The 16,789-nt window shown below is 42.1% G+C and overlaps 1 protein-coding gene across 4 annotated transcripts in view; it reads right to left on the reverse strand.

The window, feature by feature from the left end:
* Positions 1-16,789, reverse strand: part of clcn3 (chloride channel 3) — a 118,327-nt gene that overhangs the window by 19,279 nt on the left and 82,259 nt on the right. For all 4 annotated transcript variants that reach the window (XM_055632339.1, XM_055632341.1, XM_055632338.1 and 1 more), the window contains 6 exons: positions 15,477-15,664; positions 14,177-14,299; positions 10,644-10,850; positions 9,641-9,721; positions 1,627-2,172; positions 52-238 (listed from right to left, as the gene is read on the reverse strand). In XM_055632339.1, coding sequence (XP_055488314.1) covers positions 52-238; positions 1,627-2,172; positions 9,641-9,721; positions 10,644-10,850; positions 14,177-14,299; positions 15,477-15,664 — 1,332 coding nt within the window. The remainder of the gene's footprint in view (positions 1-51; positions 239-1,626; positions 2,173-9,640; positions 9,722-10,643; positions 10,851-14,176; positions 14,300-15,476; positions 15,665-16,789) is intronic.

Below are 16,789 nucleotides of genomic sequence, written 5' to 3' on the forward strand. Positions count from 1 at the left end.
TTCTTGTTTCTAGGATTAATTCTGGATTGCCAATAAAGTTTACAAACGTACCCAAACATGCTGCAGCACCAACCATTGCATACAGGCCAGGTGTAACACAGTCGGCTCCAACATTACACCACTGGTTAAATATGAACCAGTCATGGTGATGATAGGCCATTTGTTCCACTGCAATTCCCACTATCCTGCCAGCAATGGCACCAATTGCCATGCTTGGAATGAAGAGACCTGAAGGTACCTGCAACGAAGTACAGAATGCAGTATGAATAAAAACCAACTGAGAGATGGATAAGACAATTTTTGTACCCACACTAATTCTACTTCTGCTTCTATTAGGTCTTGCATGTTGTTGCACAGATATATGTCACTGCAGCGCACAAAAATGTGCTCTAAAACAAAATGTTGCGATTTGTAGTTTTGGAATTGATAGTCATAGTGTGGAAACAGGCCCTTCGGCTAAACTCGCCCACACCGGCCAACATTTCCCAGCTATACTAGTCCAACCTGCCCGCGTTTGGTTCATATCCCTCTAAACCCTATCCATGAGCCTGTCTAACTGTTTCTTAAATGTTGGGATAGTCCCTGCCTCAACTATCTCCACTGGCAGCGTGTTCCATACATCCACCACCCTTTGTGTGAAAAGGTCACACCTCAAATTCCTATTAAAGGGCCTGTCCTACTTTCCACAGTCCTCTGTTGAGTTGAAAGGACCTTAAAACAAAATCAAGACTTTTGTGATCTACGAAATCCTCCTCCCAACTATCTTTTTACTCATGGACTTTTTTGACATGCTGGAAAAAACGTCCAGACTTACCTGATGCCCCGAGTACCTACAGCTGGCATAACGAGCCGCTACGATATATCTACGGACTCCTACGGCAACCTACGGACTCGCTACGGACATTCTCCGAGTTTGAATCAAGGTGAAAACTCGGGCGAATTCGTGAGTAACTCAGGAAAGTGGGACAGGCCCTTAAATCTTTTCCCCTTCACCTTAAACCTATGTCCCCTGGTCCTCAATTCACCTACTCTGGGCAAGAGACTCTGCATTCAAGGATATAGGACTAAATAACTGCACACCATGTAATAGAAATGAACGACTGATACTGGAGTAACTAAAAGGGTCAGGCAGCGTCTCTGGAGAAAATGGATGTGACATTTTAGGTCGGGACCTTTCTTCAGAATGTCACCTACCGAGTTACTTCAATAGCACACTAGCGTGTAGGAAGTGGATGCGAAGGAGAGTGTGAATGGGTGAACGACGATCGGTGTGGACTCGGTGGGCCGAAAGACCTTTTTCCATGCTGTTAAACTAAAACTAAAAGCACCCCACTGCTAACCAGTCTCACATTGCTTAATGTAATAAATGATCTAATTCAAGATCTACTCTGCACGCATGGTTTAGCGCCAAAAGGAAAATATATACAACTCTTTTCAACTTTTGGTCCGTTACTGTAATACATTTCTAATCTTTGAAACAATTAAGCACAGAGATAGTGTGGTTATCTAGTCCTGTCATTTCCAAAACTACAACTCCCAACTCTTTGTTTGAAAGGATTGCACAATTAATGGATTCCTATGAACATCTGAACGTTGTAGTTAGTTTGAAAATAAAACATTTGTTACCTTAATTCCAAATGTGAAAATGGTCATAATAATTTTGAATATTAGTGCCAGGGCCAGTTTACCAATGGCATCGTAAACTCCTTGGCCTGCGGGTCGATCTGGAATATCATCCAACAGCTTACTGACGTTTGCATCAGTCTGGTAGTCACAAAGTGGTGAAGATTCGAGTGGCCCACAGTCAGTGAAAAGCTCTTTAATCAACTCGCTAGTGTTCTTCCTTGTGTATTGGTTGGGAAAAGAGATCGCTGCGGTGATGACGGTCACTGTAATGACTTCTAGGACGGGAAACTTGCCAAACTTAGTGGTTTTCCGTCGCCTACACCACGCAATGTTAGCACGGATGAAGAAAGCTCCCCACAGTCCTCCAAACACGCCCAGCAGGATGAAAGGGATCAGTTCAAATAAATACCAGGGTGTGTGGTACTCCACATAAAATAAGACCAAACGGCTGTTTCCAAACGGATTAATGGAGCGCAAGATGAAGGCTGCCACTAATGCAGCAAAAAATGACCTCCACAGGGTTTTCAAGGGAAAGTAGTAGCTAACCTGGAAGACAAAGGGTTTTATTTTTAAAGGTGAATAGGAAAAACACCTAAAATTACTTCTTTCAAAATCTTTTCAATATCGAATTCATAGCAGGCTGGTCAAAGAAAGCTGGCCAACTTATTGACAATAAAGGGGAAATTTTAACTTTTGGAATGTTGCTCATTACAAAGGTATGCATTTGCCCAAACGTGGATATTTGGTTAAATGACAGATGTAAATGGTGCTTTACATATTTTTAATAAAACCGTAAACTAATCTCAAACATGCACATAAACAAGAAAAAGACACAGACCAATTTCCCCGTTAAATGCATAAACCATCCCATTTTTCTTTTTTTTTAATAATTGAACACTTTTTTTGTTTATCATGTTACCCATAGAGTAATGTGTTCACAAAACGGTTGTGTTGCTGCAAGTAAGAATTTCTTTAGACTTTACAGATGCAATGTGGAAACAGGCCCTTAGGCCCATCAGCCAACTAACACCCTGTACACTAGCACTATCCTACACACTAGGAACAATTTAAAGAAGCCAATTAACCTACAAACCTGTATGTCTTTGGAGTGTGGGAGGAAACCAGAGAAGGTGGCAGAGCACCAGGAGAAAACCTACACGGTCACAGTGAGAACATACAAATTCCGTACACACAGCACCTGTAGGCAGGATCGAACCTATGTCTCTTGCGTTGTAAGGAAGTAACTCTACTGCTGCACAAATATGCGGCCCTAAATTTCATTGTTCCGTTTTGGTACATATGACAATTAAATACTCTGGAAATACAAATTGTCCATATAATATTGTTATATTTCAGAATGTGGCATTGCTGAACATGCTAGCGTTTATTGGCCATCGTTGAATGACCCTGGTGCTGAGTCACTTCTTAAACTTCTGCTGCCTTTCTGCCAATGATATTTACACCTTGCTGTAAGAAACGAATTCCAGGATTTAGACCCAGAGACAATGAAGGAATGGTGACACATTTCAAAATAAGGAATGTGCGTGACCCGGTGGTGGTGGTCCCATGGGTCCTTTGTGGGGCGGTATTCATGGAACGGCTGGCAGGTCGTCGGCAGCAAGGTGGGACTCGGTGAGAGCAATCCAGCGGATGGGCTACCGAGAACAAAGAGGGAGCCGGTGGGACACCGCCAACAGTGGGACTTGGGGGGAGGGGGGAGGCTGCCGAGAACTAAGAGGGACCCGGCGGGCCACCATCGGCCACGTGCGGCGGCAGGCCTGGTTCGCCGCTGCGAGAAGACAAGACTGTACTTTTGAAACTTTGTCGGCGTCAGAAACATGGCAACTCATTGTGCACTGCCTACGCAAAGTCTGCTGTATGATTTTACCGGATTTAAAAAACAATGCATTTCACTGTACCTAGGTACATGTTACAATAAAGTGCCATTGATTTGAATGGTTGGATTTGGGAATAGTCTGGGTGAGGAAGTGCAGCGGGTTTTACAGGTTTACTTTGCACTGCAGCTACCGCCTGCCAGTCACGGAGGGAATGAGTGTTTAGGTGTGGTGGATGAACTGCCAATTAAGTGTGCTGCTTTGTCCTGGATGCTTTTGTATCTATACATCCAGGCATGTGGAGAGCACTTCATCATGCTCTTGAATTTCCTCCTGTGAAAAGACTCAAATTCAAGACGTGAGTCACTGACACACACATCCAGTCTGGGCAGGGGACTCGATTTCATTGAACATCAAAGAAAAGTTTTGTAGTGCTATTATTACTTTCCACTTCATAAGCCCTTGCCTGAATGATACTTTGTTACAGCTGCCTGCAGGAAAGTAATGCTTCACTTGCAGTTGAAATGAAATTAAATATAATGCAATCATCAGTGAGCTCAGTGAACATTATGTACAAAATCATGAGAGGAATAGATCGGGTAGATGGATAGAGTCTCTCGCCCAGATAAGGGGAATTGAGAACCAGAGAACATAGGTTTACGGTGAAGGGGGAAAGATTTAATAGGAATCTGACATAACTTTTTCACACAAAGAGTGGTGGGTGTGTGGAAGGAGCTGCCAGAGGAGGTAATTGAGGCAGATACTACTGCAACATTTAAGAAAAATTTGGACTGGTACAGTACATGGATAGGACAGGTTTAGAGGGATATGGACCAAACGCAGGCAGGTGGGACTAGTGTAGATGACACATTATGGTCAGTGTGGGCAACGGGCCTGTTTCCACGCTGTATAACTCTATCTCCTCCTGCACTTCAGCGGAGCAAAAATCATTGATGAAATCAGTGAAGGTGAATGTTCATATAGCAGCATCTGCCAACAAACTCTTGCAGTAATGTCCTGAGGTCAGGTGATTCATATCCAAACAATACAACCTCATTCTTTTGTGCTGCACGAAAGGACACAAAGTGCTGGAGTAACTCAGCGGGTCAGGCAGCATCTCTGGAGAACATGGAAAGGTGACGTTACGGATCGGAATCCTTCTTCAGACTGAAGGCTTCCTTTGTGCTGAGTATGATTACAACCATTGAAATTATTTCCTCGCTGACTTCAGTTTTATCTGTCACTGCAATCAGACACGTGCCATTTTGATTGTCACGTACAGTCATTTTCACCTCATGTCTGCACTTTAGATTTTTGGTCCGCATTTAGCCCAAGGTTGCGATGAGGTCTGGAGTGGATCGTTTCTGGTAACACAAAAATATGCTTCGGCAGCAAGTTCCCAGGGTTTTTCTTGATCCTGGCTGCCTTTTTTGTGTTTGGTTTGTTTCAATTTTTCTTTTCATGCGTTGTATTTCATTCCATGGATGGGTTGGGCATTTAACCCCCTGAGCCTGTTTTACCACACAATGAGATCATAGATGATTGTTACCTTTCTTTGTACACTTCCCTTTGTCCCATGTTTCTCAACCTGATCAATCTTTGATTTAAAATTAATGAGTAGCCTGAGTATCAACTGTGTTTGTGCAAAACTAATTCAAACTTCCATTACCCATTACAAGTTCAAGCATTCTCTAACTTCAGCACCGAAAGACATGGAACTAATTTATAAAATATGACCTAATAGTCCCAGACACTACCAACAGTAGAAAGAATCTATCTTTTCATTTCCCATTAGTATTTTTGATTAAATTTACCTTTCAATCTTCTAAACCTCAGAAATACAATCCTAGCTTGTGAAATTTCATCTCTTAAGCTTTCACATTCTGGGTAAATGTAGGCTGCACCCCCTCTTAAGATCAATCCATTCCCAGAAGTGCACAGAATGCCCAAATGCAGTGTAAGCTAGAATTAGTCTGTTTGTTAAGGGCGGTACGTTGGTGCAGCGGTGGAGTTGCTGCTATACTGCACCAGGGACCTGGGTTCGAACCTGACTACGGGTGCTGTGTGACGGAATTTGTCCCTTCTCCCTGTGACCGTGTGGGTTTGCTCTGGGCTCTCTAGTGTCATCCCACACTCCAAAGACATGCAGGTTTGTAAGTTAACTGGCTTCGGTGAAAAAAATTGTAAATTGTCCCTAGTGCTAGTGAACAAGGTGATTGCTGTTTGGCACAGACTTGGTGGGCCGAAGGGCCTAATTCCATGCTGTATCTCTACAGTGAAGTCTAGTAAAGCCAAAATTAACTTAAATCACTATTTTCTATTCCTCTAGATGTAAAGACCAACGTTTCATTAAGAGTTTTTGATTATTATCTGTGGCTATTCCTGACATTTTAACCGTTGTACATGAACTCTTTAGTTAGACAGGCACATGGATAGGACAGGTTCAGAGGGATATCGGCCAAACGCAGGCAGGTGGGACGTGTAGATGGGACATGTTGGCCGGAGAGGGCAAGTTGGGCCGAAGGGCCTGTTTCCACGCTGTAAGACTCTTTACATCTCCAATCATTCCAGCTTTAGAAAGTATTCGGATCAATCCTTTTTCAAACCAAAGTCTCATGTTCAATTACTCTGAAATACATCCTCCACAGTATCGCTGAGCCACCTGATCTCTTAATAGTTTGCTTTTTAATACTTTCGTTACAATGCTGCCTTTTGTTCAACATAAAGGTGTTTATACATACAGCTGAGGTCCCAATCCCAAGACAGTTTCTGATGCAAAACCATGAGTTACATCCTGTCAATTTGATACTTACCCATTATCACAACTCTGTCTTCTGTTGGTCATAACATTTCTAACAAGGGTTAGTAATTTACCTGGACTTTTATGATCTTTAACCTTAAGCAATAGTCCCTTATCAGAGATGTTATTGATTACCTCCTGCAATCCACACAAATAACATTAACAAGCATTACTCAGTCTGCTATATAGTCACCCATTCCAGGAAATTAAACATTTACATATGTACCTACGTGTCACATATGCCGATACAAGGAACTACAGATTCTGGCTAATACGCAAAGTGCTGGAGTAACAGAAGGTCAAGTAGCATCTCTGGAGAACATGGAGTGATGACATTTTGGGTCCAAAACGTCACCTATCCTTGTTCTCCAAAGATGCTGCATCACCCGCTGAGTTACTCTAGCACTTTGTGTCCATTGCACATACATGCTGGTTCTCTTCATTCAGCAGAAATTTTCCTGGTGTTCAATCAATCTTAATCATGGACTCCATTTTCTAACATTAAATGTTACACCAAATGGAATCCAATTCTTGGATTTTCTGATTTAGGGATCATAAATAACTGAGAGAAATGTATTTTCCTTATCTGAAAAGGAATTAAAACAAATAAATAACCTTTTGTTTAAGGGGATTCGCTATGTTTTCACCAGGTTCCTGTAAATCTGGTTCTGAACCTTTGGGCGGCACAGTGGTGCAGCTGGTAGAGCTGCTGCCTCACAGTGCTGGAGACCCAGGTTCGATTATGACCTTGTCCGTGTGGAGTTTGCATGTTCTTCCTGTGACCTTGTGGGTTTCCTCTGGGTGCTTTGGTTTCCTCCCACATCCCAAAGACGTGTGGTTTGTAGGCTTATTGGCCTCTGTAAGATTGCTCCCGGTGTGTAGGGAATGGATGCAAAGGTGGGTTAACATAGAACTAATGTGAACGGGTGATCAATGATCAGCATGGACTCGGTAAGCTGAAGGCGCTGATTCCATGCTGTATCTCTAAGACAAAAAAAACCTAAAATTTAATTTACTTTTAATGCCATTATTTTATTCATAGAATCATAGAGTAAATCACAGCGTGGAAACAGGCCCTTCAGCCCAACTTGCCCACACCGACCAACATCCCAATTACACTCATCCCATCTCTCCGTGTGCGGCCCATATCCTGTCCTATCCACGTACCTGTCTAATTGGAATAGTCCCTGCCTTAACTACCTCCTCTGGCAGCTTGTTCCATATACCCAGCACCCTTTGTGCGAAAATGTTACCCTTCAGATTTCTATTAAATCTTTCCCCCTTCACCTTAAACCTATGTCTTCTGGTTCTCGATTTCCCCTACTCTGGGTAATAGACTCTGTGTCTACCTGATCTATTCCTCTCATGATTTTATACACCTCTCTAAGATCACCCCTCACCCTCCTGCGCTCCAAGTCCCAGACTGCTCAACCTCTCACGAGAGCTCAGACTCTCGAGTCAACTTTTTTGGTCACATCGTCAAAATCAATCAGATTTGCATCAGAATACTCTCTGGTAACTTTCCAACGACAGATGTTAAGCTCATTGGCCTATAGTATCCAGCCTTTTCCCTACAGCCCTTCTTGAATAGAGGCACAACATTTGCCACCCTCCGGTCTTCCAGTACCTCTCCTCTATGTAATGATGACTCGTAAATTTCAACCAGTGCTTCCGCAATTTGCTCTCGAGCTTCCCACAATGTCCTCGGATATATCTGATCAGGCCCAGGAGATTTGGTTACTTTTATACGCGTCAGGGCCTTCAGCACCTCTTTGACCACAATACTGATTGCTCTCAAAATACTTCCATTGACTGCCCCAAGTTCCTCAATCCTCTTCAGGTCGTTCTCCATAGTTGAAGCAGAGGGGAAATAGTCATTGATGACCTTGTCCATCTCATGTTGCTTCACACATGACTGCTATGATTCCTGAGGCGTCCCTCTCTCTCTAGTTACCCCTTTTCTCTTTATTTACTTATAAAATCTCTTGGGATTATATTTAATGCTATCTGCCAGAGCTATCTACTGTCCCCCTTTTGCCCTTTTGATTTCCTTCTTAGTTTGCTCCTTAGTTCCTGAAACTCCTCTCGGGATACACTTGATCCCATCTGCCAAAACCTATCCCATTGCCTCCTTCTTAATCTTGACCAATGCCTCAATTTTCCTCGTCAGCTAAGGTTCGTTACTTTTGCCTGCCTTGCCTTTCAATCTAACAGGGACATGCATGTCCTGAGCTCTTATCAGCACACTTTTAGGAATATCTCACATTCCTGACGTTCCTTTTCCTTCATTACAGATAATCTATTTGTGTTAATGTTATTGAATCTCTGTCCCTGATTTAATTTTAGTTTAGTTGGACTGTTGAGGCCAGCATTAATCAGTTATGATCATATAGCATGGCTTGTAGGGCCTGCAGGCCTACTACTGCTCCCATTTCCGTTCTAGTCTCCCACTCTAAACATAGAAGCAAAGGTTAACCCAGTTCTTGAGTTCAACATTCAGCCTTCTACTCTAAACATTGATGATAATGCGAGGTGCAGCAAAGCCGAGGCTCTGAAAGACCCTTTATTCCTGTGTACAGATTGTGTATAAAAATGGGAACACAGTTGAAAATGGATGAATGCTCACAGTTCAATTTGTAAAGGCTGCACGCAAAGCCTTGGCTACTGCCAAACTAAATGGACATTTCATTCCACAAAATCAGACAGCAGCTTTGTTTTGGGCGGCTACAGAAGGTGAAACAGCACTGCAGCTGCTACCCACTGCTATTTACGTTTACTACTGTAATATGCCTCAAAACCGGGCCCCATATCTGAGGTAGGATGTGATGGCATTGGAGAGGGTCCAGAGGATGTTTACGAGAATGATCCCAGGGACGATTGTGTTAACATATGATGAGCATTTGACGGCACTGAGCCTGCACTCGCTGGAGTTTAGGAGGAAGGGGGTAGGGGGGAGAAACACACGACCCTCATTGAAACTTACCAAATAGTGAAAGGCCTGGATAGAGTGGATGTGGAGAGGATGTTTCCACTAGCGGGAGAGTCTAGGACCAGAGGCCATAGCAACAGAATAAAAGGACAAACCCTTTAAAAAGATGCGGAGGAATTTATTTACTCAGAGGATGGTGAATCTGCAGAATTCATTGCCACAGTTGGCTCAATGGATGTTTTTAAGGTGGAGATTGACAGATTCTTGATTAGTATGGGTGTCAGGGGTTACGGGGAGAAGGCAAGATAATGGGGTTGAGAGGGAAAGATAGATCAGCCATGATTGAATGCTGGAGAAGACTTGATGGACTAAATGGCCTAATTCTGCTCCACTGACTTTTGAACTTATGAAACTGATTGAAACTGGAAGTGAAGAGAAAGCATCCATTACCTCTTCCAAGCTAAAAAGGACACCGCCAATTGGAGCACCAAAAGCCACAGAAACTCCAGCTGCTGACGCTGCAGACAACACCTGTGTGAAGAAACAACAGTTGGTGAACTTACTTTAATGTCTAGTTGTTTAGTTTATTATTGTCACATGTACCTAGGTGCAGTGAAAATACCTTTGTTACCTGTTATCCAGTCAGTGAAAATACAATACACAATTACAATCAAGCCATCACAATACAGATATAGGATAAAGAGAGTAACATTTAGTGCAAGATAAAATCTGATTAAAGACAGTGCGAAGGTCTCCAATGAGGTAGATGAAAGGTCTGGACCGCTCTCTAGTTGGTGGTAGGATGGTTCAGTTGCCTGATAACAGCTGGGAAGAAACTGTCCCTGAATCTGGAGGTGTGTGTTTTCACACTTCTGTACCTCTTGCCTGTTGGGAAAGAAAAGACAAAGGAGTGGCTGGGGTGAGACTGGCCCGTGGTTATGCTGGTGGCCTTGCCGAAGATGGAGTTAATGGAAGAGAAGTTGGTTTGCGTGATGGTCTGGGCTACGTCCACAACTCTCTGCAATTTCTTGTGGTCTTGGATGGAGCTGTTCCCAAAATGTGGTTCACAGTGAATACTTTTAGATGCAGAAAATGCACAGAGGTAGATGTATAGTCTTGTAACCAGGGTAGAGGATCAAGAACTGGAGTACATTGGTTTAAGGTGAGAGGGAAAAGATTCTGTAAATTGCCTTTGGTGTGTAGGACAGAACTAATGTGCGGGTGATCAATGGTCGGCGTGGACTCAGTGGGCCGAAGGGCCTGTTCACACTGTATCTCTAAACTAAACTTAACCAAGTGCTTTATAAAGATTCAAGAGTCAAGGCAAAATGCTGATTACAAGACCTACCTCTAAGATGATGGGAAACAAAGCAAGCACCAAAATGCTTGACAAACCTTTGAAAGGGAAGGAATCGTAAGAAAATATAATGAAAAAATATAGTAGGATTCCTACCTCTCGCTTCTTTGCTTCATTTTTGTTGTATTTTGGGAATAAATAAGAAAATATATTTCCACAGCAACAGGCAACATGTACAAGAGGACCCTCTTTCCCCAGGCTGAGTCCAGAAGCCACAGCTAAAACCAGAGTGATTGTTTTAATTAGCAACGTCCATTTGCCTAGGTAGCCCCGGATGATGAAGCCACTAAGAATAGTTTTAATCTGTAATAGAGAAACACAAATAATATTAGATTGAAAAAAAATGGTGTTATGTGATAAGACAGGCAGATAAACTTGGGCAGAAAGAATAAGGAGTGATAATACTGACTAAACGCGAAGTTCTAAAGGGCGGCACGGTGGCGCAGCGGTAGAGGATAATTGGTTTTGGTAAAAGTGTAGATTGTCCGTAGTGTGATAGTGTTAGTGTAGGGGGATTGCTGGTCGGCGAGGACTCGTTGGGTCGAAGGGCCTGCTTCCGTGTTGTATCTCTAAACTAAACTAGAAGAATGTGAGGACAGAGGGGCCTGGGAGTGTCTGTGCGTTCACCATTGAAAAACCTAAGGGATATTGAGAAAGTCATCAAAATACATGGGCATATTGAGTGAGTGGAATTTATGGGATTTTAATCCTCATAAGTAGAGGCTACCTAAAAGCAGGAAAGTTGCATTGGAATCCATGAAAACCTGGTGGATTGGATTCAAAATTCGGCTTAACCATAGAAGATAGAAAGTAGAAATGGAAGGGAGTTAAGGGCCTGTCCCACTTTCACGAACTTTTTTACTCGTGGACATTTTTCATCATGCTAGAAAAACGCCCCAACCTACTTGATGCCACGAGTACCTACGACTAGCATCACTACCTGCTACGACCTACCTACGACCTCGTGACAACCATGCTGCGAGTATGAGTCAAGGGCAAACTCAGCAGGGGTCGTGAATTAGGTCATGAAAGTGGGACAGGCCCTTTATTCTGACTGGAGGTCTGTGACCAGTGGTGTTCACCAGCAATCAGTCCTGGTACTTCTGCTATTTGAGAAATGGTACCCTGAGATTAAGCTGGACCAATGTGAGGTTTTGCACTGGTTCTGACAGAGGTCAAATATAAGAAAGTACCCTAGCGTGCATTGATGTAGAAGGGAGCAAGTCGATAGCTCCCACAAAGTGGATAGGATGATGAAGACAGTCAGTCAGTGTATAAAAGTCAGGATATTTAACAATGCAGCGGTTAAAAACTTTGGTTAGGCCATATTTTAAGTATTATCTGCAATTCTGTTCATCACATTACAGGAAGGATGTGTCGGCTTTGGAGTGGGTAAAGAAGAGATTCACCAGGATGTTGCCTGGACTAGAGAGTATTAGATATAAGCAGAGGTTGGACAAACTTGTGATTGTGTTCCCTGGAGCATCTGAAGGCGAGGGGGGACCTGATGGAAGAATGAAAGGCACAAACGCGGTAGATAGTCAGAGTCTTTTTCCCAGAAAGAAAATGTGAAATACAGGATGGCAGTTTTAAGGTGAGAGAGGGAAAGTTTAAAGGAAATTTACGAGGCACACAAACTGGTAGGTGCCTGGAACGCACTACTAGGGAAATGGTAGAAGCAAATAAATTGTTTTAATTAATAATTAATATAAAAGAGTAATAAATGTCAAGATGCATCTAAACAGACATAAGGCCAGCGGGGAATAGAGGGATAAAGACCATGTGCTGGCAAATGTGCAGATTAGATTGGCATCATGATCAGCACAATGTAGTTGAAAGACCGGTTCCTCTGCTGTACTGTGCTATATCTGTTCTACATAAAAGAGGCTTCAAGGACAAATTGTTTTCTAAATGCAGATCTATTATTCACTGCAAGTGATGGTGGTGGAATAAATCAAGGTTTTCGAGGGGCATTGGAAGGAAAGTAATCTGTCGGGCCAGAGATGGGATTGACTGCATTGCTCTGCTGGATGGTTTGAACGGTTTCCTTCGTGCCCAAATCTTTCTTTAATTCTGTGAAAGCATTTCAAAATCGTGCCAATGACAGTGGCACTTTTCGGGAATTGGAAAGCACGTTTGACACACTGCGACAGACCAGTCATCACTCATAAACCTTTGAATCATGTGAGAGTAGCACGAGGAGACAAAGGTTAAAACTGATGCTGAAGACTTAAGAGGGATCAGGAATTGATTTTTCTTTTAATAAGCATTGAAAAATTGCTTTTACACAAAATGACAGAGAAATTTGGACTTGGACATTGGCATAGAGAAACTCCCCAGCATGGGCTTAGTGAGCTGAATAGCGCCCTTCTGTGCAGTAACCCTTCTCTGATTCTGTAAATTGGAGGTCATCATGTTTTCTCCTAGATTAATTATAATAGTTTGAAATTCCCATGCACTTTTTATCCAGCTAACTAAAAAAAAGTAAAATTATGGTTAGTATTCAATCAAGATGCTCGTTCAAATTTCTTAATATTCTTAACATATGTGGAGAACAAACATGAAAGGTTATAAAAACGTCAAAATTGGTACTTGTCAAGATGACACACTATGGAATACAGTTCTTCCATTCCCCCAAAGAAATTCAGAAGTCATAGACAGAATGACTCATTTTATTCTAATAAATTGTTTTGATTCTCAACACAAGAACGGCCTTCAGAACTGAAAAATATTTCTACTGGCAGTTGAACTATTATTGCCCAGTGCTATATGATAGCCCAAGTAGAACTGAATTAAATCCTTCACACTCAGCTCAGTTAAATATTCCAGACAGCAGACAGAGGACACTAAATTCATCATTCCAGATTAGATCCAAATTAAGAATCCAAATATAATTTGATGTGCTAATCACAGGTGAATGTTTTTTTTAATTTCTTACCAGTTTTTTAATTTCTTACCAGTTTCTTACTAATTTCTGACATCCATGTCAGTGAAGCTTTTTAACTGGCTTCTACTGGGAGACATTATCCTTGCCCATTGATGTGTTTCGGCTCAACAGGAAACCTTTTCTTTAGACTTTAGAGATACAGCGCGGAAACAGGCCCTTCGGCCCACTGAGTCCACGCCGACCAGCGATTATCCCATACACTAGCACTATCCTACACACTAAGGACAATTTACAATTCTTACCGAAGTTAGATTAACCTACAAACCTGTACGTCTTTGGAGTGTGGGTGGAAACTGCAGCACCCGGAGAAAACCCACACTGGCACAGGGAGAACGTACAAACTCCGTACAGACAGCACCCATAGTCAGGATTGAACGTGGGAGCTGTAAGCAGCAGCTCTATCGTTGCACCCCTGTCAGGCAGAGACCGTCATCTCCCAACAACGAGTTTTGACCAAATGTCTACACCTGAAGCTTTACAACCTTAAATTCTTACAGCAATAAACAAGTAATTTCATTCATCATGCCCATGTTGATAAAACATTAACTGGTCCTTTATTCTTCTCAGGTACAGCAGGCCAGTCATCCAGTGTTGCATTTAATGAAAAAAAAGGACTTTTTTCAGAACAGTAAATGTAAATTACATTGTTAAAAGATTAAAAAAAAAATGTTTTGAATCTCACCTCTGGAATCCCAGAGCCGCAGGCATATGGAGCAAACACCTTCACTAAGGAAACAGCCAGGAAGCCAAAGCCCAAGGCCCAAAGGATGTACATAATGTAGTTCATTATATAAGAACCTGGACCCTGCAAAACATGACACCAAAAACGCTGAATCACAGCCTGCAAGCTTTTGGGAAACATATACTCATGCATCTTTTATCCCAATGTTAGCACTGGGGAGAGAACAGCTCCCATTTCAGGCAGATCACCATTAGGCAAATAATAAGCACCTAGTTTTCAGGTCACGCCGAATAGTCAACAACAGAACAAAACACTCTCAAACATTTTCAAACCTCCCAGAATATCATTTTGCTTTCAAACTCTGTGGATGGAAAACTGATACCCATATCTTCTTCTTGCGAATGGCGTGCACAGCCTAAAGTTGTAGGACAACTTGTTCTATTTGATCTTATTTAATTGCATTCGTCGAAACAGGGCGGACCACGTGAAGGTTGCAATCTTCCACCCTGATACCCATATAATTAACCAGAGGTATTAAGGGTACTGAAGGCACAAGGAACTGCAGATGCTGGAATATTGAATAAAACTTTAGACATTAGAGATACAGCGCCGAAACTAGCCTTTCAGCCCATCGAATCTGCAACAACCAACGATCATTATCCTACACACTAGAGTCAATTTACAATTTTATTGAACCCAATTAACCTACACACCTGTATGTCTTAGGGGTGTGGGAGGAAACTTGAGCACCCAGAATAAGCCGTGTGTAGGAAGGAACTGCAGATGCTGGTTTAAACTGAAGATAGGCACAAAATGCTAGTAAACAAAAATGCTGGAGAAACTCAGCGGGTGAGGCAGCATCTATGGAGCAAAGGAATAGGTGACATTTCGGTGAGCATTTTGTGTCTACCCATGTGGTCACAGGGAGAATGTACAAACTCCGTACAGACAGCACCCGAGGTCAGGATCAAACCCTGGTGTCTGGTGCTGTAGGACAACAACTTTACTGCTGCGCCACAGTGCCGCCCGCACTGTTACAAGGTTGCGACAAACAACAACAAAATAAATCAGATTGAAGAAGAAACTGAAATATCACCTGTCCATGTTCCCCAGGGATGCTGCCTGACCTTCTGAGTTACTCCAGCATTTTTGTGTCTTTTTTTGTAAACCAGCATCTAAAGTTCCTTGTTTCTACTTTTTACTTATTTGAGTTTCAGCAGCAAAAATGACTGCTTATACAGTGTAGATATCTGCATAAAGGTGACATCTGTCATGAGGTATTCACAGTAAGTCTACTTACATCCGCTTGTCCAATGATTAATTCGGCCCATGTTTTCCACTGAGGACATTTGTTTCTTGCTTCAAACGTTGTCTCACTCGATCCCCAGCAGCACTGTTCATGGTTAAACCACAATGCGCTCAGACAAATGCCCTCCTTTAAATCAGTCATCCAGTCAGCAGCAATATCTATTAAACCAGCCAAGGCACCTGAAGATTGTCACATCAAATCACACCTTTAGTTGCCAATTTTCTTCAAAGTTTGAATGAATGAATGAATTGTGCAGCCTGTCACAAAAATCAAACAATCTAATTTGTGCCAAACTCAGTTTTTTCATGGTACAAAATAACAACTATGTGCCACCTACCTTCAAGTTTATTCCACCATGCTATCAGAACGAAAGCCAAGATACTTGCTAACAATTAACTCATTCTACTTTTCACAGTTTAAAAGTGAATTCTACTTATTTAACACCTTTCGTACAGAACGTCTCAAGATGCTGCACAGAAATAAGTGATTCTGAGACAGAAGATTGGAAAGGTATGACTGCAAGTCTGATGAAATGCAAGATACAGACGGAGAGGAATGCGAGGTATTTAGTGCAAACTGACATTTAATGGGAGCTTCAAGTCCATTTGGAATGGACAACTTTGAAGGAGGAAGGTGCTTGCAGGGGAAGTGGGTGGAGATTGGAATCATTCCATTGATGGAATCCAAGGTATCTCTCTTATTTCACATCTCTGAAGTAGCTTGTTACAAATGAATTGCCTGCTAGACCACTTCAGAGGATGATTAACAGTCAACTGCATTGTTATAGACATGAGGAATTAGAGCAGAGAGAACATTTAATAACATAAGCTAACTTGGGTACTGGAAAGCTGTCAATTGTTTACTGGGAGTAGGAGACAAGTCTCATTGAAAAGATCATACAGAGAGGACAAGGCAGGAAATGACAAATGATAAATGACAAATTCAGGACTGGAGCTAAGGGAGGCATCTTCAAAAAAGTTTGCCTTAGGGGCAAGAAGAAATAGAATCAGAAGAGGCATCTGAATGGATGGACTTCTCAAGACATGTTGTGCAATACACCAACATTTCCTTTTTAAGAAAAATGACAACCTATGAAACATTGCACAATTATTCGCAAGGACAATGATCTTTTATATTCCGTGGCAGAAGGTAGAAACAATGACTGTGAACAAAGATTTTATTCCACTGAATTTTCATCACATTGACATTCTTTCACATCTTAATGTATTTGGAAACTATTGCCACCAAAGATGGATAGAGCATAAAAAATTTGAGATTGTTGGCATAAATCATATTTCACACAT

This window comes from Leucoraja erinacea, chromosome 3 (assembly GCF_028641065.1).
Source record: "Leucoraja erinacea ecotype New England chromosome 3, Leri_hhj_1, whole genome shotgun sequence".
In the NCBI taxonomy this organism is placed as follows: domain Eukaryota; kingdom Metazoa; phylum Chordata; class Chondrichthyes; order Rajiformes; family Rajidae; genus Leucoraja; species Leucoraja erinaceus.